This window comes from Trematomus bernacchii, unplaced genomic scaffold, assembly GCF_902827165.1.
Source record: "Trematomus bernacchii unplaced genomic scaffold, fTreBer1.1, whole genome shotgun sequence".
In the NCBI taxonomy this organism is placed as follows: Eukaryota; Metazoa; Chordata; class Actinopteri; order Perciformes; family Nototheniidae; genus Trematomus; species Trematomus bernacchii.
In genome coordinates, this window is record NW_022987564.1 from 21,080,043 (window position 1) to 21,104,456 (window position 24,414).

General features: G+C 42.0%; 1 protein-coding gene across 1 annotated transcript in view; it reads right to left on the bottom strand.

Annotated features, from left to right (window-relative positions):
* LOC117478382 (ectonucleotide pyrophosphatase/phosphodiesterase family member 2-like) overlaps positions 1-24,414 on the bottom strand; it is a 66,366-nt gene that overhangs the window by 13,319 nt on the left and 28,633 nt on the right. Inside the window, exons 11-24 of the mRNA XM_034125396.1 lie at positions 23,836-23,908; positions 23,648-23,756; positions 22,663-22,788; positions 22,550-22,581; positions 22,318-22,445; positions 21,761-21,839; positions 21,442-21,529; positions 21,058-21,227; positions 20,836-20,896; positions 19,702-19,841; positions 17,241-17,382; positions 16,131-16,208; positions 14,336-14,468; positions 13,914-14,067 (exon numbers count right to left, since the gene is read on the bottom strand). Of these exons, the coding sequence (XP_033981287.1) occupies positions 13,914-14,067; positions 14,336-14,468; positions 16,131-16,208; positions 17,241-17,382; positions 19,702-19,841; positions 20,836-20,896; positions 21,058-21,227; positions 21,442-21,529; positions 21,761-21,839; positions 22,318-22,445; positions 22,550-22,581; positions 22,663-22,788; positions 23,648-23,756; positions 23,836-23,908 (1,513 nt within the window). The remainder of the gene's footprint in view (positions 1-13,913; positions 14,068-14,335; positions 14,469-16,130; positions 16,209-17,240; positions 17,383-19,701; positions 19,842-20,835; positions 20,897-21,057; positions 21,228-21,441; positions 21,530-21,760; positions 21,840-22,317; positions 22,446-22,549; positions 22,582-22,662; positions 22,789-23,647; positions 23,757-23,835; positions 23,909-24,414) is intronic.

The following is a 24,414-nucleotide window of genomic DNA, read 5'->3' on the forward strand; positions in this document are numbered from 1 at the left end:
ATGTGTATTTTTTGTCCTCGGCCGCCCCGTAGTTTCAGAGCGCATCGAGTTTAAAATACCATCTACAAGCTGATGCTGACAGCCCCGCTCCTGCCGCCCGCTTGTGGCAGACCACACTTCCACGCTCACCGGCAGGCCCGGACTGGCCATCGGGAGGACCGGGAGGGTGTGTGTATGTGTGGCGCGACTCGCGAGTGAGGCACACCTTACGTGTTGTTGTTGTTAGCATCTGGTGCTAGCTAGCTGCGCTAACGGATATAAGGAGCTGTTTCAATGAAAACAGAGGAGCGACATTTCGCCGACAACTGCGCCGAGCACTTGACTTTATGCAGGTAGCCAGACAGTGGGACATTGTACGAAAAGTCAGCACACTCAGCACGGATAGTGCGCGCAACATGATTGCAGCGTCCAGACAGCTCCCGTTCAAGCATATATGCCTTGAGCTGCACATAGCTCCAACGATCCATCACAGTACACACACACACACACACACACACACACACACACACACACACACACACACACACACACACACACACACACACACACACACACACACACACACACACACACACACACACACACACACACACACACACACACACAGTATTGTATGAGAGAGGTTCTAGGTTGAATTGAGGCGAATATTTGTAATATTCAGAGGTTGTTGTGTTTAATATTCATGAGAATATTTGTCATTGTTCAAATGATAATAAACAAACATATAAAGCATATTTGTCCACTCATATGTTGATAAGAGTATTAAAAACTTGAAAAATATCCCTCTAAGGTACATTTAGAACAGAAAAAAATATATTTTAATCGACTGACAGCCCTAATAAATATACCTTATATCGGTATGGCCCTACAATATATCATTTAAATATAGCATGATAGGTTTCCTTTAAGTAAAGAGAGTTTGTACTTTTGCCACCTTTGCTGAGAAGACAGGTGGGGACAAAATAAAAATGTTTAGGGTTTAAATCAACTCACACTATGACTTCAATTAATCAGCAGTTGCACAATATTACAAGTTTTCAATACCATTTACTTTTCATTACATGTGTACAGTGGCGACTGGTCATTAGGGGCAGGTGGGGCACAGCCCCACCTAGTGTCAGCAGAAAGTATTACAAATAATGATTACAAAAATGCAAAAAAAAAAATATATAAAATATATTTTAAGATCATGTTTAATCATCTGATTCGTCTGTACATTGCTGTTTTAGTCTGTGTTCTTCTAATTAGTGTGTCTACAGTCACAGTGTGTGCCTATTGAGCTGTTTAGAGCCATGTGGGACAAAACCTGATTATGCCCCTTCCTCTCGCTGTGAAGTGAACGTGACTGTAAAAACTACACTGCGCATGCTCAGAGTATTTTGTAATGTAATGTGTGTGGCAAAAAAATAATGACCAGAGGGGCACGGAGCTACCATCCCCACCATACGTCATCTCAAATCATTCAGAGCTGATTGGCTGTAAGTACGTGTGCCGCGAAAAGTGTGGTGTGTGAAGAGGAGACAAGAGAGCTGCAGTGGCGCGTCCTAAAACCAGGAAGTAAGCACAAAAAAGCAATGAGATTTCTCCAGAGGATTTTAGAAAATAGCTCGAAATAAGATCTGTGGGAAACGTACCTGTTAGATAAATGCACGTTTTGAATAGCCGGATAACATCCACATGTCTACCCTACTTTTATAATTTTTTTATCACAAATCTATGGATTAGATTTATGATAGACTTTTGAAACTACAAGAAGATAAGGAGGACTTTTACAAAAAAGTAATAGAAATGTTTGTCCAGAAGGATAGGCAAATGGACTTCATCTTCAAGTCAAGGTAAGACCGCCATTTTATTGAAAATGGGATCTTACTAAGAGAGAACAATTCAATATTTAAATGATAAAATTACATTTTTTGGGTATCCTTTTGTTGAACTGTCTGTTTAAAATTAATCGAAGCATCAGACAAAAAAAGCTTTTGAAAATAATATTATATTTTGGTTTAGGTCAAAATATAATATTTGTAAACCTGAAGAGTCAGTGCCAGTGCCTCACCAGCCATGAACCTCACTGCACGTCACTGCAGAAGCTTATATATAGACATCTAAGTTTTTTGTGCCCCACCACTTTTGTACATATAAAAACGCCACTGCATGTGTATCTTAATCTGGTTATATTGAAGCTCAGACCTATATAGTAAATACAGTCTATAGTGGAGGCGTCTTTCATGCGTTTGTTAATTGTGTTTGACATTTTTTTGTGTGTGCACAGTAGTCTTAAGATGATGAATATGTTGTGGTTTAAGATGCAAATAAAGGGGCTAACAAACGTTCTAAAGTTTAAATCATTTCTACGAGTATCACACTGTATCAGCATGTGTTTTTGCTAAGAAGATTTCATGTTTTTTTTTCTGCTGGAAGGGAACTCCTTGACTGATGTAACACCCCACTCTTGTGAAAACAGTTAATCCATTAATGTTTTTTCACTTCTTGGAAAGTCATTGATTGTCTTTCCTAAACACAGCGTTCCCTACAGAGCACATACAACAAAATTATTCTTGCAATGAATAGTAGGAAGTTTACTCTGTATGTCCCTCAGAGGGATCTGACTTCAGAGCATCCATCAGAGCTGGCCAGCCTCTTGGATCCACATGCACGTCTCAGACACATTTCAAAGATTACAAAGCTTCCAGCTCAGAGGAACACCACAGGAAGTTGTCAAGAAGGTCATGGTTATCTGGACTTTTCAGGAAGATTAATGGACAAATATGTATTTTCCCCTGAAGAGGACAAAGCCTTCAAACAACCCGGAGTAAAATGTTTCACTGACTTCCTATGACACAGCACAAAACTTGACCTTCCTGATACTGCATACTTTTGGTAGAATTCCCTGTTATATCTCTCACAGGCTCCGCCCTCTACTGGACTCTATGGGTACTACCTTAGCATGCAAGCATTCACCTACTGAGACTTCTATAGACGTAGCCGGCCCCGGGGCAGGTCTACCTCAATGCGAGTATCACAGCTTCATAGCTGGGGCCCCGCAGCTGAGGGCTTGTCCCCTAACACAGTGTTATGGGGAATGGAAACTCAGCTGTGTGTTAACAAAGTGGATGGACAGGATGCTGAAACAGGGTTATTCACTCCAGTTTTGCAGCATCCCACCTCCATTCAAAGGCATGCAAGAGGTAAATTAGATTCAGATTAGATTCAGGCCCTGGTGCAAAAACAGGCGGTGTCTGTTGTGCACCCTCAGTACAGAGAAAAGGGTCTTTATTCCATGTACTTCCTGGTTCTCAGGAAGACAGGGGAATTCAGACCTATTCTAGATTTGCGCAGCCTGAATCGGCATATTGCCTGCAGAAAATTCTGCATGTTAACTATAAAACAGTTACTGGGGCTAGTGCAACCGGGCTATTGGTTCACCACCATCGACCTGAAAGACGCGTACTTTCATGTGGAAATTGCTCCAGAGCACAGAAAGTATCTGCGTTTTGCCTTCCAGGGGATAGCCTACGAGTACAACAGATTTAGGGATAGGGAGTAGACCGTTCGGCTACTCCCTATCCCCACGCACGTTCAGCAAATGTGTGGCCACTGCGCTCCAGCCGCTGCGCGTCCATGGCATGAGAGTTTTCTTTTACCTGGACGACCTCATAGTCATGGCCAGGTCCAGGGAACAGGCAATGTTTTGCACAGCCCAATTTATCCTACACCTAACCAAGTTGGGCTTTGCGATCAATTGGAAACGCATCTAGAACAGGATGGGGAGGGACCTGCCTGAAGAGGGCTATAGGTGGGTGCTGGTCTCTAACAGAAACACGGCACAGTAACCTCCTAGAGCTACGGGCAGTAGTGTTGGTCTTCCAGCATTTCAAGCCCCTAATTCAGGGGAGACATGTACTGGTCAGGAGCGACAACAGCACCACAGTGGCTTATATCAACAGGCAGGGCAGAGTCCGCTCCGCCGCCTTGTTGGCCACAGCGGAGAGGCTGTGGTTATGGGCTTCAGAGGTGGTGTTATCTCTGAGAGACCTCCACATCCCGGGAATGGAGAAGAGGGGGGCCGACCTCATGTCGAGGGGCGGCCCCCTGCCAGGCGAGTGGGTGCTTCACCCGGAGGTGATGAAGCAGGTCTGGGCCCAGTTCGGGAGAGCAGAGGTGGATCTGTTCGCCAACCGGCGCAACAGCCACTGTGCCCTGTGGTTCTCCATGGCCCTGAGCGACGACCCGCCCTTGGGGGTGGACGCGTTCGCACATGAGCCATGGCCAAGAAAGCTTTCCACCGCTGCGTCTCATTCTCCCTCTCCTGGGGAGAGTGAGGCGAGAACGTCTGTCAGTCATCCTAGTAGCTCCGGATCGCGTCGGGGAGCCGTGGTACTCAGAGATGACACAGATGAAGGTGGGCCAGCCCTGGGCGATCCCCCAGTTCTAGGGGGCGATGTCTCGAGAGGCAGGTGCAATCGGGGCGTTACCCACTCTGGGCCGTCCTCTTCAGGCTTGGCTCCTGAGAGGGACAGGCTGAGACAGGGTGGATTGTCTGACAGCGTTATTCAGTCTATCCAGGCAGCTAGAGCAGGATCCACCACAGCCTGTGACAGGCCAAAGTGGCTGGGATTCCAGCAATGGTGTGAGGAGCGGAGAATAGAGCCCCTATCTTGTGAGTTAGGCTCTATTGTATCCTACTCTCTGGTGGACAGAGGGCTTGCTCATTCCACAGTGAAAGTGTATGCAGCAGCCATCTCGTCCTGCCATGAGGGATTTGACGGCAGGTCAGCCTTTTGTCAGCCACTGATGTCGCGGTTTTTCCAGGGGGTCAGGAAGCTGCGCCCAGTAGTGCACGCCTCCGCCCCGCAGTGGGACCTGCCGCTGGTGCTCGAGGCTCTGGTCTCAGAACCATTTGAGCCTCTGGAGCTCTCCTCCCTGTAAGCACTGTCGTGGAAGACAGCGTTGCTACTTGCCTTAACGTCAGCCAAGAAAGTGTCCGAGTTAACCGCTCTGTCGGTGCACCCGAGTTGCTTGTTGATCCGGGGTGACCAGAGTGGGCCGAACCCCTCCTTTGTGCCCAAGAGCCTAAGGAGTGCGTTCAGGTCGAGGGCTATTCAGTTAGGGGGCTTTATGGCGCGTTTCCACTTCACGGCCTCGCTCGGCCCCGCTCGGTATGGCTGGGCCTCGTTAGGACTGGCTCACTTTATGGCACATTTCCATTACAGTTTAGGAACTGGGGCAGTATCTATAGTAACGCAGTGTAGGCGGAGCCGTGACGTGATCTTCAGAGGACCCCAGAAAAACAACACAGCCGTTAGCTGTTAGCACTCAGAGCTCACAGCTCCTCATATATGTTCAGAAACTAGACAAAAGTTAAACAAGTACAAACCACAGACTGCCTGTGTCATGGTGAATACAGTCGCTGCTTTATTTATGTCTGTATAGGCCGTTGTTGTGAGTGTGGACGGTCGGAGCATATACTGCGTTAGCTTAGCCAATCTCCATTTAGAAAACAAGCATTTTAAAAGGTTTTTCGCCTGCCGTCTGTCTGCAGACTTGTCAAAGCATTAATTCATGGTTTTCACTAACCGGTATCAGTATGTTGTTACTTCGGCATCATTTTGAAACGTGTATTACAATTAAATCACGGTCAAATATGTCCATCTTGTTTTAGTTGTAGCCTCCTTGCCAGCGACGCTCTCTCTAGTTTAGCATACTCAGCCCGACTCAGCCTCGTTGTCTCTGGCCCTGGACCCACGATTTTATGAGGCCAGAAAAACTGTGAATTAGGACCCGCCGGCCGGTACTAGGCCAAGTGGAAACGCAACCAAAGATGGGCCGCTGACGTCACAGCCCTCTTAAACCGGGCTGCGGGCTGTAGTGGAAACGCGCCATTAGTCTTCCGCCCTATAGTGGGGCCAGGGAAGCTAAACTGCACATCCTCTGCCCGGTGCGTGCGCTGTCCAAGAATCGCCTGGCAGGCTGGCTCTGCGAGTGCATTGCACATGCCTACGGAGAGGCGGGGAGAGCCTGTCCCGCGGGTGTCTGTGCACACTCTACACGGGCTGTAGCTGTGTCAACAGCCTTATTCAACGGTGTGAGTGTGGAGGACATATGCACGGCGGCGTCTTGGTCAACGCCAGGCCCCTTCATAAAGTTTTATCTCTTGAACATGTCTGGCTCTTTCTCCTCGTCTATGCTTGCTGGGGCAACACAGGACTGGTGAGGAGGGGGGGGGGGCTGTGGGTCAGTGGGCATCTGACCCCCTCCCCGGGCATAATGGGCTTACGTTTTTTCCTGGAGGGTCCCGGGGGACGTGGTGCGCACTGGGCCCTTACGGGGCTGGAGGGCTCTCCTCGCCTGCCTGGAGGCAGAAGGGGAGAGCCCTCCACACTATAGTCCATGCAGACTCTGCACTGGGTCAGTGTCTGGGTGTGGGGGACAAGGGGCACTTGCGCTCTCCCCGTGCTCCTTAGGGACTCGGGAGAGGTGGTGCACAGTGAGCCCATACGGGGCAGGGGACTCTCTCCGTCTGCCTATGGGCGGACGGGGGGAGCACTCAGCACTGTTTTCCGAGCACACTTTTCGCGAGGTAAGCACGTCAGAGTGTGCTCTGTCAGCCGCAGCCCAAACTTCTCCACGGTTACACCCGAGGTAGAGGAGAGTGAGGTGCAGCGGCTGCTAACCAGAAAGCCAGTCAGGGGCAGTGAGGTGGAACGGTGTTGTTGGACGACAGCGCGTGTATACCTGTGAGAGATATAACGAGGGGTTACGTATGGTAACCCTTGTTATATAAGCACAGGCGGAGCCCTCTACTCGGGGCACTGTCTGTCCTATACCGCTCGCTGAAGAGAGGTGTAGGATGACAGTCAGGAGGCAAGGCCTCCTTTTATACGGTGAGATGCGCGCGCATTCAGCTAGGCCCGCCCCGGGGCCGGCTAAGTCTATAGACGTCTCAGTAGGTGAATGCTTGCATGATAAGGTAGTACCCATAGAGTCCAGTAGAGGGCTCCGCCTGTGCTTATATAACAAGAGTTACCATACGTAACCCCTCGTTATGATCTGAGATTACAGTATAAAGGCATGCTTTTTCAGAAGTGCCCGTCACATGGTGAATAAACCTTCCCCCCCCCCACAGGCTAATACATTTTTAAGGCTCTTGATACAAACATGTTTGTGAGTTTTATGCCTAATCTTTAATTATTCATATTTATTTGTATTCTTTTCTTAATCCTATCAGATTTGAGCCGACTGGTTAATCAAAGTACTGAATATAGTATTGAATGATCAGTTTGTGGTTAGCTCAGACTGTAGGGACATGCAACATTCGTTAGGTACCCTGTGATATAATTAGAGGGAAATGTCAACATACATCCAGTTAGGCTGGTTTGAGGAAACCTCGTTAACGAAACCGAATCTGGCTAATCAAGGTTTCTATTTGGCTGAGTGGGTGGTCCACGTACTCCTGATAGAAAGTATATCCCAATGAGTCATGTTTTGAATCCTGTGTTTACGTGCTACATGTCACAGCCTGTTGAAGCACGGATGTTTTGGCAGCAGTGAGGATATTCCTCGTTCTCATGACAACAGAATAAAGGGAAGCTCATGTAAATAATGAGAGCTGAATGTGTTCAGGCCCGCTTGTGACACAGAAACCATACTATGACATTCTGTACAAGAAAATGTTTAGTTTGAACAAAAAACGGGTTGCAAATGTTGTTTCCAATGTTTAAAAGTCTAGTACGTCCTTTGAAAAAATAACCAAATTAGTATATTATATGTCATCTTCCAAAAAGAAACATGAATTGTTGTTTTTGTATTCTGAAAGTATGTAACACACAAACAGGAGGCATCATTCTTTCTGTCTCTGTCTCAGAAAGAAAGTGAGTATGAATATTGTCACAATTTCCAAAAGCAAGTTGAGAGTGAAATTGAAAAGAAAGTGATAACAAAAGAAAAACAAAAGATACAGGATTCTTTCAACAGCAAGTATTAAACAAAACTGAAATTGAAAGTGAGTAGGTCAGAATTATTCAGGGGAATGTTAACTATTTAATATTGGACATAAACCCTTTTACTTTCTTCTACCAAACCAGTTTTAAGACGTCTAGACATATTTTCACCTGCAAATTACCTCAACCATGCTGTCTGGGAAATAAACCTCAAGCCATAATTGACTTGTAATATTAGAGGATGTTCTATCCACAGATTGCAGATTAAAGACCTGTCTGGGTTATTTAAGGTTCCAGGAGGACATCTGAAATGTATACTCTTGATGTAGTCTACTTTACTGTGTAATCTGAGAACACACACCCATTATACTGTAAGCACCACTTTGGAATCTCTGATGCCCCTTTCACACCGGCGCTTTTCCAGCTCCTGCTGGGAGCTAGAGCCTGAAAAGCGCCGGTTTTTCCTGTTCACACCGCAGCGGCGGCGCGTCATAGCTCCGGAATGCGGTTCACTTCCAGCTCCAAAAAGTTGTCGGTCCAGAGGCAAGAGCTTTGGAGCTATGACGCGGCGTCGCTTACGTCTCTTACGTCGAGGCGTGCAGGAAACCTTACTTTGACCATCCGTTCGCTGTTATTGATCATTGTGGAGAGCAGGCAGACGTTTGGTTTGTTATTATAGCAGCTATCGGATGGAATTAATACATGGGCTGTACAGGTTGTCATGTCCGACTATCACAAGTAGAATCATAATGAAAAATACGCCGGTAAAAAGTGCCTGGAGAAAACGGCTTAGCAAGTAGTCCGTTTAGCTTCGGTTGCTATGCTAACATCACCCATGTTATACCAGAGAAACTTTCATAACAGCGTTGTGATGCCAAACAGCGTCAATTCAGACTGACACCAAACAGCGTCAATTCAGACTGACACACATTCACTTAAGGGGAACTGGGGATATGTATCAGCTGCTTGTGTGACAGTCAGACAGTGAATACTTTAGAGCCGTGTGAGCTAACCCGGAGCTAACGGGAGAATACACTCCCGTTGAAGAGCAGCCAGCACTGCAGCGGTCGGTAAATGCTGAAACACATTAATAAACAATGAACCACGGCACTCTGGAGAAAAGTATAAGGTTGGAGAAGTCGTTATTTAATTTAATCTGGCTTCGTATGATTAAAAGCAACACGATCGTCGACCCGACGCAGTCCCCCCCCCCGTTGTTGTGGGAGAAAATCTCTCGGCAGCTCTGGGCAGTGTGAACAGAGCGGGAGCTGAAAAGGGAAACGGGAGCTGAACCAGAAAAGCTCTCGCTAGGAGCTAGAAAGGGAAAAGCGCTGGTGTGAAAGCCGCATCAGTGAGCTTTTACTGCTGTACTCAGCATTTTAGAGATGGTCTAAACACATCACTATAAACATTATGTATCTCTCAGAGCAAGGTTGGGTAGCTTAAATATAAACGTTTTCCATTGCAACTTCCTGTAAGGCCAGGAGAACCTTTCATTTCCTGCACCGTTTCCTTTCTCTTTCAGTCAAAGGAAATTGAGGCTGACAAGCATGGCCCAAAACATTTCCATTAGGAGAAACAATGCAAATGTAAGGTTAATAAAGTTGTCCAAACATAACCATAACTGTGGCAGGACAGAACATGTTCACTCTGATTAACACTCTGAATAACACCATTTGTGCAGTGGTTTTATCAAAAGTGATTTACTAGTCACTGACAAACAATGTTGTCCTATAAAGGAGCCATCAGAAAACACTTATATTTGTTGATTTGCAAGACAATAACAAACCAATTCTGTTGTTTGGGTTGGAAGTACAAAAGTTGACCTCCATATTGATAGGTCACAGAAACGTGGATATTTGCAAGTAGCTGAACAAATCAGAAAGTGGCATGACTCATTCACAGCAGGCTCTTACTTTTCTATAAACAGGTTTATGGCAGGACAGAAGGCACAAGACAAATTCAGAGAAGAGCCTGGACTTCTCCAGAACTGCACAGTTTATACATTTAAAAAAGGATTTTGTTTTTATAAAGATGTACTGCAAGTTATGCAAAACAGCTTGATGGTTTGCTGCAGCCATGGGTTTAAAAACACTTCTATGGACCGTTTCCCAGAATGGTTCATGAGTAATACGAGGACAGAGTCACATTCCACTTTCTCTTTTTGGCAAAGTAAAAGATCATTCAGAGATTTATTGACTTCGTAGAAAAGACTTCTCCCCTAAAAAGGAAACTAAAATATCTGTGTTGAAGTTAAGCTGGGCTAGACCAAAGGAAGTTCCACTTAGTTTTACCGTCAGAAACGTGACATGATGAACAACAACATGTTCATGTTATGCAGGATGTAATCATTAAATGTCAGTTTTGACTTTAAAAAACAAAAGACAACATTTTATTAATAATAAGGTATCAAGGAAAATAAATGTAATCAAATTAATGAAATAAAGCTGCATTTCTTAATTTGTTGGCTACTTAGGGGCAGCACAGCACACTGCAAATACAACAGGGACATTTTCTGTTCATGCAGTTGACATGGCTAACATGTTAACAAACACTTCAAACCAAACGTTACCAATTTGTATTGTTATTTTAATGATTATTATTCAATTTGTTTTATATTGTTTCAATCATTTATTTAATTTATTACAAATATAGTTTTAAATGTTGTCTTTATTTTATTAATTTTTCCCTATGTCTTCATTTGTTTTCCTGAAATGGTAATTTGTTGTGAACTTTTGGATCATTATTATTGTATACCTTTTTCCTTGTGTTCCTTGAATTGTTATTTTGTGTTTATATGCTTCATGTCTGCAAAAAAAGGTTTTAAACGTTCGTCCTGCAAAGGTTGTCAGAAAAAAAATGTTGTGTGTAAAATTAAACATTTGTGCTGAAATATTATTTCAGGTGAACTGATATTGTGCAGGGCAAAGATTTTTACGAGCTGTAAAAAGGAAAAAAAAAAAAAAAAATTCACAAAGACTATAAGTGACTCAACAGTGTTCCAGTATGTTGGCCATTAAGGTTCAGATTATTTATCCTCAAACATTTACAATGTGAAAGCTTTTCTGTTTTCTACCTCTATATAGAGTGGTGCAGTGACGACTCCTAAAACCCGGAAGTGAGTTAGCATTTTTCCACTACCGGTTCCCTCGTCTCAGAGTCAATGAGATTTCTCCATAGGATTTAGGAAAATAGCTGGAAATAAGGTCTGTGGTTGACACAAATTTAAGAGACGGATCACGTTTTGTTCTACGACATTAAATACATCAGCAGTGACCCCACTGGTGATTTTTGAAGAGTTTACGTTGGTTGTTAACAAGTGGCTGAATAGGACTACAGAAGTTGTGGAGGGCGTTGTACGTCATTACACCGAACACGTAAACACTCCCGCTAAGTTTGTTTTCCCTGTTCTGCTTGAAAGCAAGTACCTGCGCTCTTGCAAACTGTTCAAACAAACGCTTCAACTTGTACAATTTTGAATCTGTATTTTTTAATATCGATCTTAAGTTGGCGTGACGTTGAACCCTGCTGTAGTTCGTTTATAGCATAACATTAGCATTTTGCTTCTGGCGATTAGATTTATGATTCGAAAATTATAAAAGTAGGGTAGACATGTGGATATTATCCGGCTGAACAAAACGTGCATTTATCAAACAGGTTCGTTTTCCACAGATCTTATTTCGAGCTATTTTCCAAAATCCTATGGAGAAATCCCATTGCTTTTTTTGTCGTGGGAACCCATGCGCAGCTTATTTCCGGGTACATACGTCATCCCTGCATTTTAGTCTTTCTTAAAATGTAGCAACAGCTGACTGTCCACTGTGTACATATATGCTGCCTACAGTATAAACATGCATGGTACATGTATGACACAAACACTCCAACAGAGGCTACTGCAAATTTAAACTGGGAGTCAGCAAGTTTTGTTTACTGTGAAAAGCCAAGAGGATCTCTGCTCCCCTGTAAGAAAAGAAAAAAACATCTTCATTGTTGAGTTGTAGTTTGATCAGATATGAGTCAGTGTTGGTAAGAATTACCACATATGTTCAAATATGAAAAGACACGTTTCCATTCCTTGTTTTGTTTTGGCTACGTGAGAGATCTCCAACTTATGACACCTATGACTCAGTAGCTGACAATGCTCTCTGTCAATAACAGTCATGTTTCAGTCACAACTGCGTCTGCAGTTTAAACCGATGTTCAAATGTTTATGCAGACCATGTACACATACTCCTTATCAGTCATAATAACAGGAAATGTGGGAATGGGAAAATTCATGCAAATCCTAAGATACAAATAATTCCGGCTAGTCCTTAAAAAGTCAATTTAGAATGTTTCAAATAGTTTCAAACTCCAGCTTTTATTTGGTTAGTGCTCAACAAAAATGTCAAGTAAAATGTCAAAGAATAATGTTCCATTGCCCACACCACCGGCTCCAGTTGGGCACTACCCCCTTTCCCTGCATCCTCCAACCTGTCCTGGGATGGTACCTCCTCCTGTTAGAAATGTAAACCACAAAATGTCCCAAGTGCTCCGAGTTCTCAGATCGGTAGCACTGCTAACTGAGCTAACAGCTAACTAGGTAACTAGCTGTTAGCTTTATTTTAGCAACAAGAAAAGTTTTCTGACCATCAAAAGACTGTGTAAATCAGTTGGGGCAGAGGTGCTGGAGGACAAAGAGGAAAAAACCTGAGAACTTTTAAAATATAATATGATCATCAAAACAAACTAAGAGCTGCAAAGCCTTACGCACAGTTCCAGGTATACGAGCTGCTCATCAAAGTTACACAGTGCAGGAAAGGCTCAGAGTGGGACTGGCAGAAACACCACCGTCCCTATTAGTCAGCCTCAGAACTGTTTTATGGCTGTTAATGAAAGGTCAAATGGTGCGAAATGGCCTTCCTGCGTGTATGCCTTACACACATTTTCCAAAATCTGAAGCTGTATTTAATCTGCAGGAATTCCCATATCTCCCTCTGCCCTTGACCTTCTGCTGCTTATCTGCCCCCCTTCCACCTAAGCACCCATCTGTAGGCTGTGGTGATAGTTATCTTATCATCACTCCACTAATCTTTAGCAGTGAATTAACTGCGTAATTACTGCTTGCGTCACATTGAATTTTCACAGTGTCACTGGGAATATTTATCTGAGAAAGACCCCCATTTCACCATAAGTCAGAGCTTCAGAGCAACAGAGATCAGTGATGTTGAAAACATTTGCAGGGGAGTGACTAGGCCAAACTCAAACTATGCTGCTGTTAATAAATATTCAAACAGGATTTGTCTGACTGAAATAACCCTAATTCAGCTACCAGATAACTGACTGTAAACTGCATAGTGGTCTTGAATTGATTTCTTAAAGCTTTAAATGTAACTCATACAAGAACAGTGGTAAGGTTTCCTCTAATCTTTAGTTTTCAGTAGTGACAATGAATTGGAAATATTCCTCTGAGAAAGACCCGCATTTCACCAGAGGTTCACTGTAATACTTGTTTCATATATGAAACAATTGAATTATTATTACACTTGCATTACTGTCAGAGCAGGATTGTACTGCAGTTGGTTGCCCTGGAGACCTTAAAGTAAACCTTAAAATATCTGCTTTGACTGGCTGAAGGACAATACCCAAAAAGTATTACGTTTACTGTACTTAAAGAGGTTCACCGTTGTCAAGTCCCTCTTACTAGTGAGAGGAGCATGTTGATATCCATTACTGTGTGCAACAACATACGATGCCTTCCTGATGAACTTCAGGACCATAAATCAGTTATCAAGAGATTCTTGATTATGTTTGTGATCATTTACTAATAGATGAAAGGGTCAATTTGTACTTAGACACAGTAATTGAGTAAGTTTATCAGTTACTTTCCTAAAATGACAGAGATCAAACTCACTATGTTTTTGATCTCTGACTGATGTGAACTGACTTGATGCAGCTGCAGTGGGACAGCGCTGCCCCCTGTTGGGTTTTACTCACATTGCAGGCCTCAGTGTTGTCCTGTCGGTGGGGCAGCAGGAAGGACAAGGCCCTCAGATCTCTGTCACACTCCTCCACCGTCTGGTTCAGCTCCTGGCAGCTGGTCACCACCATGTAGAAGTGGGTGGGGACGGGCAGGGCCTCGGCCGAGACCCTGGACAGAAGAGAGAGTTACACTAATGTACAGCGGCCTGGTGTTTTGTATCTGTTTGTTTGCTTCTTTGTTGATTGGGGAAAGAGAAAAGTGATTTGATTTGATTCACTTTTATTTTGTATTTTGTATCATCCATGCATGTGAAAGTGCATTTTCAACAAAATCAATAATAAACCTTTCAGCCTAATTGTAACTTTATGATGTCTTTCTCATACAGTTGAAGTAGAACATTAAAGGGCCTGTCAGTGTGATACTGGTCAGTTCTTACTCTCTGATCTTCTCCGTGGTGTCTCGCAGGCCGTCGTAATCATTATCAAATATGGGTCCAGCTAGAACGTTGATGCCGTTGTTTTCCTCTGCGTAGCGCCTCAGCAGCGTGCCCTGCAGGTAGCTCCACATTCCTGCAGATAGAAGAAAAAAGGATTAGGTGCTAAAACACAAAGCATATATTATCTTATGATAAGTCTCCTTCCTAAACTCATCAACCCGTTTCACTTCTGATGTAAAGATATCAGGATCAGGAGTGCTGCATGTTAACTGGAGTTTGAACGTAAATGCATGCAGGATGCACTGCAGAGGAGGGGCTTTCAGATCACATCTGGATGTCCTCTGGCTCACATTGTGATCAAATCTCAGCTGCTGTGGGTATATATGGGAATAAAGATACAGAAACATCACATTTGACATTCTCTGAACATTCATTGTTGTTGTTCAGCTCAACATGATGATATATTTTCAGTTTAAAGGTGCTAATGTTTATTTTATTTTATTTAACATTAAATCAATCGGTTAATTTTCACTGTTATTACAGTATATCAAATCCTAATGTTGTGTCAACGGTTTTTAACCTTTAAAACTTGCGGGAAAAAATATCATCTGCATCATCTGTAAAATATAATCAAGTGTTAAATCAGACTTTAGTTCCACCTGGAGTAAATTCACAAGCTACCCTGCAGTATACAAAGTCATTCAAACTAGCTGCACCTTTACCAGCTTTGAGAACACTTTCATGATCAATCATTATAAAACATATCATATATATTATTCTGAAATGGGACGAACTTTACGACCTTTTATGAGCTAGAAATAGAAATGTGTTAATAAACTTTAAAAGACATAAGTGAGACATATCTTTGGTCCTTTAAGGGGATTTTAACTTTCATAATCTAATTTAGGAAACAAAACATATTCTGTATCCTGCAAGACTATGTTCCTTGTTCAACTCAGCACTGTCCGCACACTGATCCTGATGTCATCAATCTACATACAATATGTTCCAGCATTAATAAAGCAAAACTATAAATCCCCCAGACACGCACTGTGTTCCCAGCACTGACGACAATGAGGATTATGTGTATCTGCATGAGACAGCGATTCAGAGAGGGTGTGTTTGTCCTGATAAGTCCTGTCTCTCTGCAGAAACAATGGGTGTCAGGCGGTGCTCGCTCAGACCTGACATCACCACACTCATGTCTCTTTGTCTCATCACACTGGGCGTCGCTGATTTACAGGAAAAGAGAATGCACTCATTAAACTGGTCATCACACACAGCTGAACGATGAGGCACTAACTCTTAATATTGGACAGAAGCACTGCAGATCATACTTTTTTAAAGACTGTTAAAGGTTGTAGCTTGTAGTAACAGACAAACTCACTGATTATAGTATAGCACATGTTGAATTCAACAAGAAACTCACTGATTATAGTATAGCACATGTTGAATTCAACAAGAAACTCACTGATATTTGTGGATGTATGGCTCTTAACTCACAGTTACTCATTTAAGTAAGGGGTTAGTTTTATTGTTTGATGTTCCTGATATTTGACCACTACCAGGTCGTATCTGCAGCGATAAATATCATGTTAATCAGTCTCACATTATGTCAATCCAAATCTGAATATTTGATTTGGCTCGTTGAGGTTTTGTGAACTTTTGCTGGGTCAAAAAGAGTTTTCTTCGATGTATGAAACAGTTACAGTGCTTTTTATGTATGCCCTAATAACGCCCCAGTGCTCCAAGTTTAACCTTGTTGATATATATACTTTTTAAGGGTGTGACTCACTCTTGAATGCAGGGTACATGGGGACCATGTTGGTGATGAGCGAAGCGTCATATCTGGACTCTGGAGAAGATGCCAGCTCTGTGAACAAAATCCCAAAACACTCTTAATACGTGGAAAACAAATACTTTCATAATGCAAACATTAACTCATTGGTTACTCAACGTAACAACACCAGACTGACCACTAGAAGCTCCACACGTGGCGACCTATCAGTCCCATTCAGGAAGAGTACTTTTGGTCAGTCATCATTCTCGGTCACAGCAATACAAAACTGGAACTCTCTACCCACTCAAATCAAAGACATACATACACATAGCACCTTCACAGCTCACTTAAAAACATGGTTCACTGAGAAGTACACCTGCACACACTAGTCTGTGTTGAGTATGGCGTGAGTGTTACATGTTGTGTTACATGTTGTGTTACATGTTGTGATCATGGATGTTGCCCCTCGTTTCTTTTATGTGATTGTGATGTGCTATATGTGACATGTACTGTATGTACCGGTAGTAACGTGTTTTGTTTATTGTTCTCTTTTATCCTCTCTTATCCTTTCGCCTGTATCTACTTGTCTTTCATCCTTTTTATTTTATTTTATATTTTTTTATAACTAATGCTGTTGATATATTGTGATTTTAAGGGTGTCTATTACAGCTGGAAATTAGCCATGTCGGCTAAAGCTGCTCCATTTACTGTTTTTGTGACAGTTCATCGATGGGGACTGTCCACGACACTATAAACAAATAAACTAAACTAAACTAAATTACAGAGAGGCTGTGAACATTAAAGCATCAGAGCTGAATCACTCTGGTACATTTTATTTTTGCTCTGCTATAGTCTCATGACAACATTTTCAAAATGTAATTTACAATTGTCAGTATAAACATTGCATCACATTATAAAAGAATAACAGTAGCTGTTAGTATTTCATAATCAACATATATAATTGAATGCCATAAATAATCTAAAGAAAGGTGTAGCATTGATTGAGTGAGTGCGCAAGGCTTAAGGGGACAGTATAGATTTGTTGTGTGTGTAGGTCTTATCTTCTATTCTTGCATACTACTGGACTCATCAGCCTATGTGTGTGCTCCTCTCCTGCAGGTTTACCTGGAGGGTAGAGGGATCCGTAGGTGAGCTGGTTGTTCTGGCTGTAGGCGGTGCAGCTCTGACTGTGATCAGCTGACACTCTGGGGTCCACTCGGATACACTGAGCCCCAGCAGAGACCACCGGGATGGGAGTCATGTCCTCCTGACAGACAAAAAATGGGAAAGTAAGAGAAAGGAATGTGACAAATATATCTTACCTATTTGGTTTTCATACATTTTGGTGTAGCTCTGCTGTTGCTCTTGTTTAAATCTGCCAGTGTAACCAGAGTAGATCAACACATATCATATCATAATGCAATCTGTAACACTGAATTGTAAAAAAGCAAACATACTAGTGAAGAGCAAACATACTGACATAAAGTTCCTGTTCCTTGTGTGTTTTCTTGTGTACAATGTAGGAGCAATTTCCTTAGTTTATTTTGTATTTGGATCATGAGACTGTGTGGTTTGTGTTTGTAAATGTACTGTATTTATTTATGCCTTCAGGTGGGTTTTTTGCGATTTAAGGAGAAGTGCTGCAGTCTAGCTGCGTGGGTCTGTGAGATGCAAATGTATAAATAAAACGTTATTTTATTTTTTCATCGATTTTGACGGAATTAGCACATCCTTTTATTTTTCAAATCGCATCGGGACCTTCCTTTTGTCTTTAAACAAGCGTCTATTCATCTCAATCAATCCAAGGGTGATACATAAAAAGGGAATAAAGAAACAATTTCATATTATGGTCTACAGCTAACACTTTCAATACAAACGTTTTAATCCACAAGCGGAAATTCAGTTTGTTGTCATACAGTTACTGTTGAAATACACACATATGAGGCCCAAAATAAACACACATGCATTGATGAGGCATTTCGTGTTATAGTCACGAAATGAATTTAATCTATTGATTCGTGTTCACCAACACGATGTTCCCCTTTTTTACGATTTTAAAAGCAATGTATTTCTATTGGTAGTATGTTTCGTGCCTGCACCACGTCTTTTTGTCCGGTCGGGTCTTGGAATACCAGAAGCTGTGTGGTTCATAAAAATATTTTCTTACTCAATATCTTACCCTAAGCCTAACCCTTTTATTTTAAATTGTATAATGTCTGAGTTTTTTTGCCGCCCGCGAGGAAAAGAAATGGCTCAGAGCCTCAGAATACTGACATCTGTATTTTGTCATCTTTTTTTCCTTCTAATTTGTTTTGAAACATACTACCAAATACATTGCTTCTAAAATCGTTCTGTGTCAGAATACTTTAATCTGTATCTGTTTTTCCTTCTAATTTGTTATTATTTACATTGCTTTTAAAATCGTTCTGTGTGACACGAAAAAAATGGCGAAACTGTGTTGGTGAACACGAATCAATAGATTAATTTCGTGACTATAACACGAAATGCAGTGAGACTGTGTTGGATGAGACCCAAATTGAATTCCCAAACTGATACCTCGGCAGTCCCCTGGAGGAGAATTAGTAAGTCTCTAGCTACTAGAACACATTTGTGGGTAATTCTAGCTACTTTTATTTTGTTCCTTGAAGGGACTTGAACCATGACCATCAGGGTTCCTAAGCCAGGCCCCTGCAGACTGAGCTACTGCCTGTGTGTCTCACATGTGAGCAGCTGCAGCTTGTTAACCTGCAGCATGTTCCTGTAAACATGTGACAAACATGTGTGTTCAGGGTCACGGACAGAGTCCGTGTGTTTCTGATGTTTTTGCACACCTTTTTGTTTATGTTTGCATGTTCTTGCACCTCCGTCGTGTTCTGCCCCTACACACACGCTGCCTCTCACTATAAACAACAACAACATGTAACCTGTCATTAACATGGCGTGCGTCACATTTTTACAGCCTGACACCTGGTTTAAGTACAGGAGTCAGGAGCACAAAGAGGTAAAGAAAACACATCTGCAATAACAGAGCTTTCTGGGATTTTTGAACTAAATGCCGTTGCTCCAAGATGCATTTTAGTATTTATTTGACTTCTGATGCACCAGCTTCTTAAGACTTGAAACACACAGATTGATAACCTATCCAAGCCTTTTAGGGCTATAATCATGACATCAAGCTACTGCAAACACTAGTGTATGGCAGCCTGACCAACTTCGTTTTTGAAGAAAACTAAACCCAGAAAATAAACTGTATGTAAGCCCAGGGGATCCCGTTTGTGTTTTTGAAGCCTAATAACACAAAAAAAGTGTGAAAGATATTTAGTTTAATAGAGCTTTTAATGGTTGTGCTTACAGTAGGATAAAACTCCAGGGAATGGTTAGTCAATGTGACGTCAACCTCAGTAAAAACACAAGTGTGTGTGTGTGTGTGTGTGTGTGTGTGTGTGTGTGTGTGTGTGTGTGTGTGTGTGTGTGTGTGTGTGTGTGTGTGTGTGTGTGTGGTGTGTGTGCGTGTGTGTGTGTGTGTGTGTGTGTGTGTGTGTGTGTGTGTGTGTGTGTGTGTGTGTGTGTGTGTGTGTGTGTGTACCTGTCGTGGCAGTGTGTATGCTGTCCACAGAGGCATGGCCAGCTCCTTGCTGTAGCCGCTGATGAACTCCACATGATGGAGCAGACTGTACTGAGTTTCAAACATGATGGCCGGACGACCAAACGGGAGGTGAGTACTGTCTGTAAACAGAGGAGGAACAGTCAGAGAGGACCAAAAGACTCAAAGGAAATAAATTATAATCCAGTGTTTTAGATGATCATATCCCTAATATATGCACTAATCCCCAGGCCTTTACATAAAATGCTGACTGTGATATAAGGAAATGATGCTTCAGTTTTGCAGTGAATACTCAGTGCCTCAGAACTGAAATACAACGTATATAAATAATAATAATAATAATAATAATAACTTGGATTTATTTAGCAAGAAACCCAAGGACGCTTTACAATAGGACGAGGGGCCGTGGGGGGGGGGACAAAAAGGAAAAATATTACAGTAGGTTATAGTGTGGAGAAGGTTACTTTTTCAATGTAACAGGTTACATATTTGGAGTTATCCCTTTCAATACAATGAGTAAAGTATCTCTTAACCACTATCAAGTCATTTTGACAAAACTGATTACCATCAAACTCTTTGTTGGAAGGTTTTGCAGTACAACCTGATTTATTATTGGGTTGTTAGAGCAACAATATGAATGTCAAATTCTCAGTTTAAGCAGAAAATTATATCGTGAGATGCAGTTTGATTAATGACTAGTTTAAATACTTTGTTTTTCTCATAATAGTACCTAGTTACTCCCCAAAACCGATTACATTTCGTACAATTATAATTAAAATTTAAAAAATCGTAAATGTCTGTGGGACTAATAAAGGTATTCTGATTCCTAGAATGTAATACATACTTGACAAAGGGGGGTACTTGCATATTTAGTGGCCTTGCTACTACCAAACTTGGAATAACATTTTCCTGATACTGCTGATCAGTGGTCTGTTCTCCAATAAATGTTATTAATTTAGCCTAATATATAAAATTACAAATTAGCCTTAAAATCTGTGAAGAAATCTCACTCCCCAAACAAAACCTTAAGGATGAGAAGATGGAGTGCTTATTGCAACACTACTGTATGAACACCTATTGATATCTGCAAAGAGAGTGAAGTGTGAGGAAACCTACTGTAACTGTACATCCCATCAGGGGCAGGACTGAAGGCTTCAATCGTCTCCTCCACCTTATTCTGGGACAGAAAAACATAGACAAAAATATGTCAGCTTGTTTTGATGCTTTTGTGCCCTTTAACAGAATAAATATTGATTCATACAGTACAGTTTGAATTGTTTTGTTGGTGTTGTTTCACAGTTTAACATAGAGCTGAAAGTCAGGAATTATTTTAGTGACCTCATCATCACAGCTGCAGCCCAGGTCGTGGGTCGCGACGGTGTCAGGGTCAGCTGGAGACGGGAGGGTCACTTCCTCCGGCATGCTGGGCTCGAACGGAGGATCTTTCAGCATGTCGTTCAGGCTGCCGTACGTCCCGTTGTTAGGGGCCGGCTTCAAGCCTAACAAATCTGAGACAGAGACAGACAGAGAGATGAACAGACGGACAAACAGAAATGTATTTGCGTATCCCATTCTGGGATCAAAGTTTACAGTTTGTTGTAAAACTATTTAGGAGCTCTCTCAGCACATCACACAAGAAATCATGGCCAGTTTAATAGTTTTATTATGGCCTCAAGAGCATCGATGCCGATATTGCATAAAAGGCAAAAACAATATTCTCACCACACATGACGTTGTATAATTCTATATTGTCAAACTCTGGCACTTTTTTCTGGAACTTGAAGCTTGGTCCATGACCCATGAATATGGTCTGTGTGAAGGAGAAAAATACATGTACGTATTAAATACTGAAGAAGAATCAGTCGTAAATATTCATTAAATGAATACATGACAATAGTTCTGAGACTTCAATAAAGAAATATCAGAGCGTAGATCTCAAAAAGACTATCAGTAACCTCAGAGGTATATTATTATATACAATTACAATACATATTATAGTGCAGTATGTAATACAGGAGAGAATAAGAGGTGTACTCAGTACCCTCATGCTGGTTATCTTGTTGTCAAAGCCGTGGTCACCAAAGAAACCGCATCGTGTCCTCAATTTTTCTGGCATTTTCCTGAACCAGAAACATAAATATCATGATTTTTCAACAAAGAAAGCTATTCTTTCTTCAGATGTTGACCTGAGAACAACTGCAAAACATTCAATTCTGCCAATGTTTAACTTAATTTATCCAAAGATCTCAGGAAGTTTCCATTTACCCCAGAAAAATATCCCACTACCCTCAATTTTAAATATGGAAAAGATGTTGGGGTCTTGTGTCTTCACTGATTGAAGTGACACTTGATTTCTTACAAAATAAAAACAAAAAAAACAAAGGAATAGGGTTTAACCATGTAAACTACAATACTTAATGTATGGTAAATAACTACAAAATGTTTTCCCCTTCCTGATACTGTATGCTTATGGTGTTTATACAGTGTGAGATATAAATCCTGATTCCTGGTATAGTCCTGACTCAGAATCAATAGAGTAATGATTTGTTGGTAATTAATCATGACATTTAGCAGAAGTCAGTTAGTGAGTCAGGTTACTTGGCTATGTGCCACTTCCTCTCCATCAGCAGGTGGACGTCCTCGATCCTGCGGTTGTTAGCGTAGTGAAGCCTCTTGGGTAAATGTTGCTTTAGGTACGGCTTGAAGTGCTGCGTCGGCATTTTACACTGAAACAACAAATATAGAAAGGTGAGCGACCTCTCTGTGTGGACAGTTTGAGAAACCACATGAAACATGGTTTGGTTGATGTTAGTGTTGTTGTGGTACTTACAGTGAGGTTTGCAACCACTACCTTTGGGTCATCTGGAGAAGAAAATAGTGTCAACATGAAGACTCTTTACATTTGATGTTTAATGTTGTGTAGAAACTAGTCACTCTTCTTACATGTGGAGGATTTGGGGTCTCGGGGTCGTATTCTGCCCAGAGAGCCGGGGATCAGCTGGATCTCGTCTATGTTGAGTGGGTAGCTGCTGAGGAACTCTGTGCGGTCGCAGTGAGCCTCCTCCATACCTGACAGGCAGGGAAATAGCAATAATCTGTTATTATCAAAGGGTTGTGTTCACCTAAACTTAAATAAAATGTAAAACTGTTTTTTTAGCTCCTTTTCTCTGCTAACATTAATTCATTCGATTTAATGTACCAATATTTTTGGTTTATCTGCCTATGAAAGGTGTGCTGCCTGTTGAAAATACACCCGAGCTGGGACTTGCATGAATTGAAAACGGCAATGAGGCTTTCCAGAAATGTTGTGTCATACTCTGATCTGCAGGCCTCACAGTCAACAGTTGTCAAAGGGACTATTTCTTTGGTAGAACGAGGAAAAGTAGAGAGTTCCAGTAAAAATCATTCTTTGAACTCTTTTGTATTAGATAAACAACGTTCAGAACCATCTTTTTTCTATGATTATTATAACGGTATTAAAAATAGGGAAGGACCCTGAAAGCAATCTCTCTTTTAGAAGGACACCCTGATTACAATAGATATAAAACCAATAGAAGCGCACAGAAAAGTAACATACAACAACAAATGATAAACAGACCAAGGACGTCCAAATAAGAGACATTCATTTATTGAATCGAATCACAGTCACACTGCTCTATGTCAAGAGGGATTATAAAATAATAGTTTATCCAATTGTAAAAGCTTCTGCAGACAGCTGCACAATCTCAGTATAAACATGGAGATATTTTGAAGACCAACTTATCTTGGGACCTAGAGCAGTATGAATTTTATCTCTGGATAAAAGACAAGCAATATATTAGTGAAATGCTGTGTAAATAATTGGAATGCAGTCTTCTTGTAGACTGCCACCTAACTTTCTCATGTAAATAAATCTCACATTCACACATGTTTTTAAAACTGGTCTTACCGTGGTCTCCTACGACGATGACGTTGACACAGCGATGCAGGTTCATCTGCTTCAGGCCGTTCATCAGCTGACCGATGATGCTATCGATCTCCCTGAGAGGGTTATCCAGCTGTAGATAGGATTGAAAAAAGAAAAAGCTGAGATATATTCACACTTGGATCAGCCTCACTGTCAGGTGTCACACTCACCTCACTGCTGAGTGGCCCCAGGCGGTGTCCGAAGGTATCGGGCTGCTCTGAGTGCACGGCAAACACGTACGGCCTGAAGAAACACAGCAGAGACAATATGTTTTTACATTTTTAAAGGGGAGATAGAGGGAATGAAGCATGAAGGGTCCCCAGGCCGGATTCGAACCTGCATCCTCCGCAGCAGGGACACAGTAAGGGGCTGCCAGCTCTACTAGTTGGCTATAAAGGGGCTTTATACGGTCCATTTTGTCCTGATTTTACCTTAAAAATGTGAGGGTGTGAGGGTGTTCTGAGGTCAACATGAAGAGTAAACATGATAAAGCCTCTGCTGAGTTTGCTGTTCCTGGCAGTTGAGCATCTCTCCTGAACTCACACTGAACTGAGACCACTCTCACCACACTATAAAAACCCAGCAGTGTTCACTGACCCAGCAGCTTCTCAGCACTAAAAACAACCTTTATCTCCAAGATACTCTTACCAACTCACCAAGACATTTTAACAGTCAAATAAAACTAAAACTAAACTACAACCAGCAGTCAAAATTATATTCTGAAATTCTGTACTGCTGCATTCAATTGT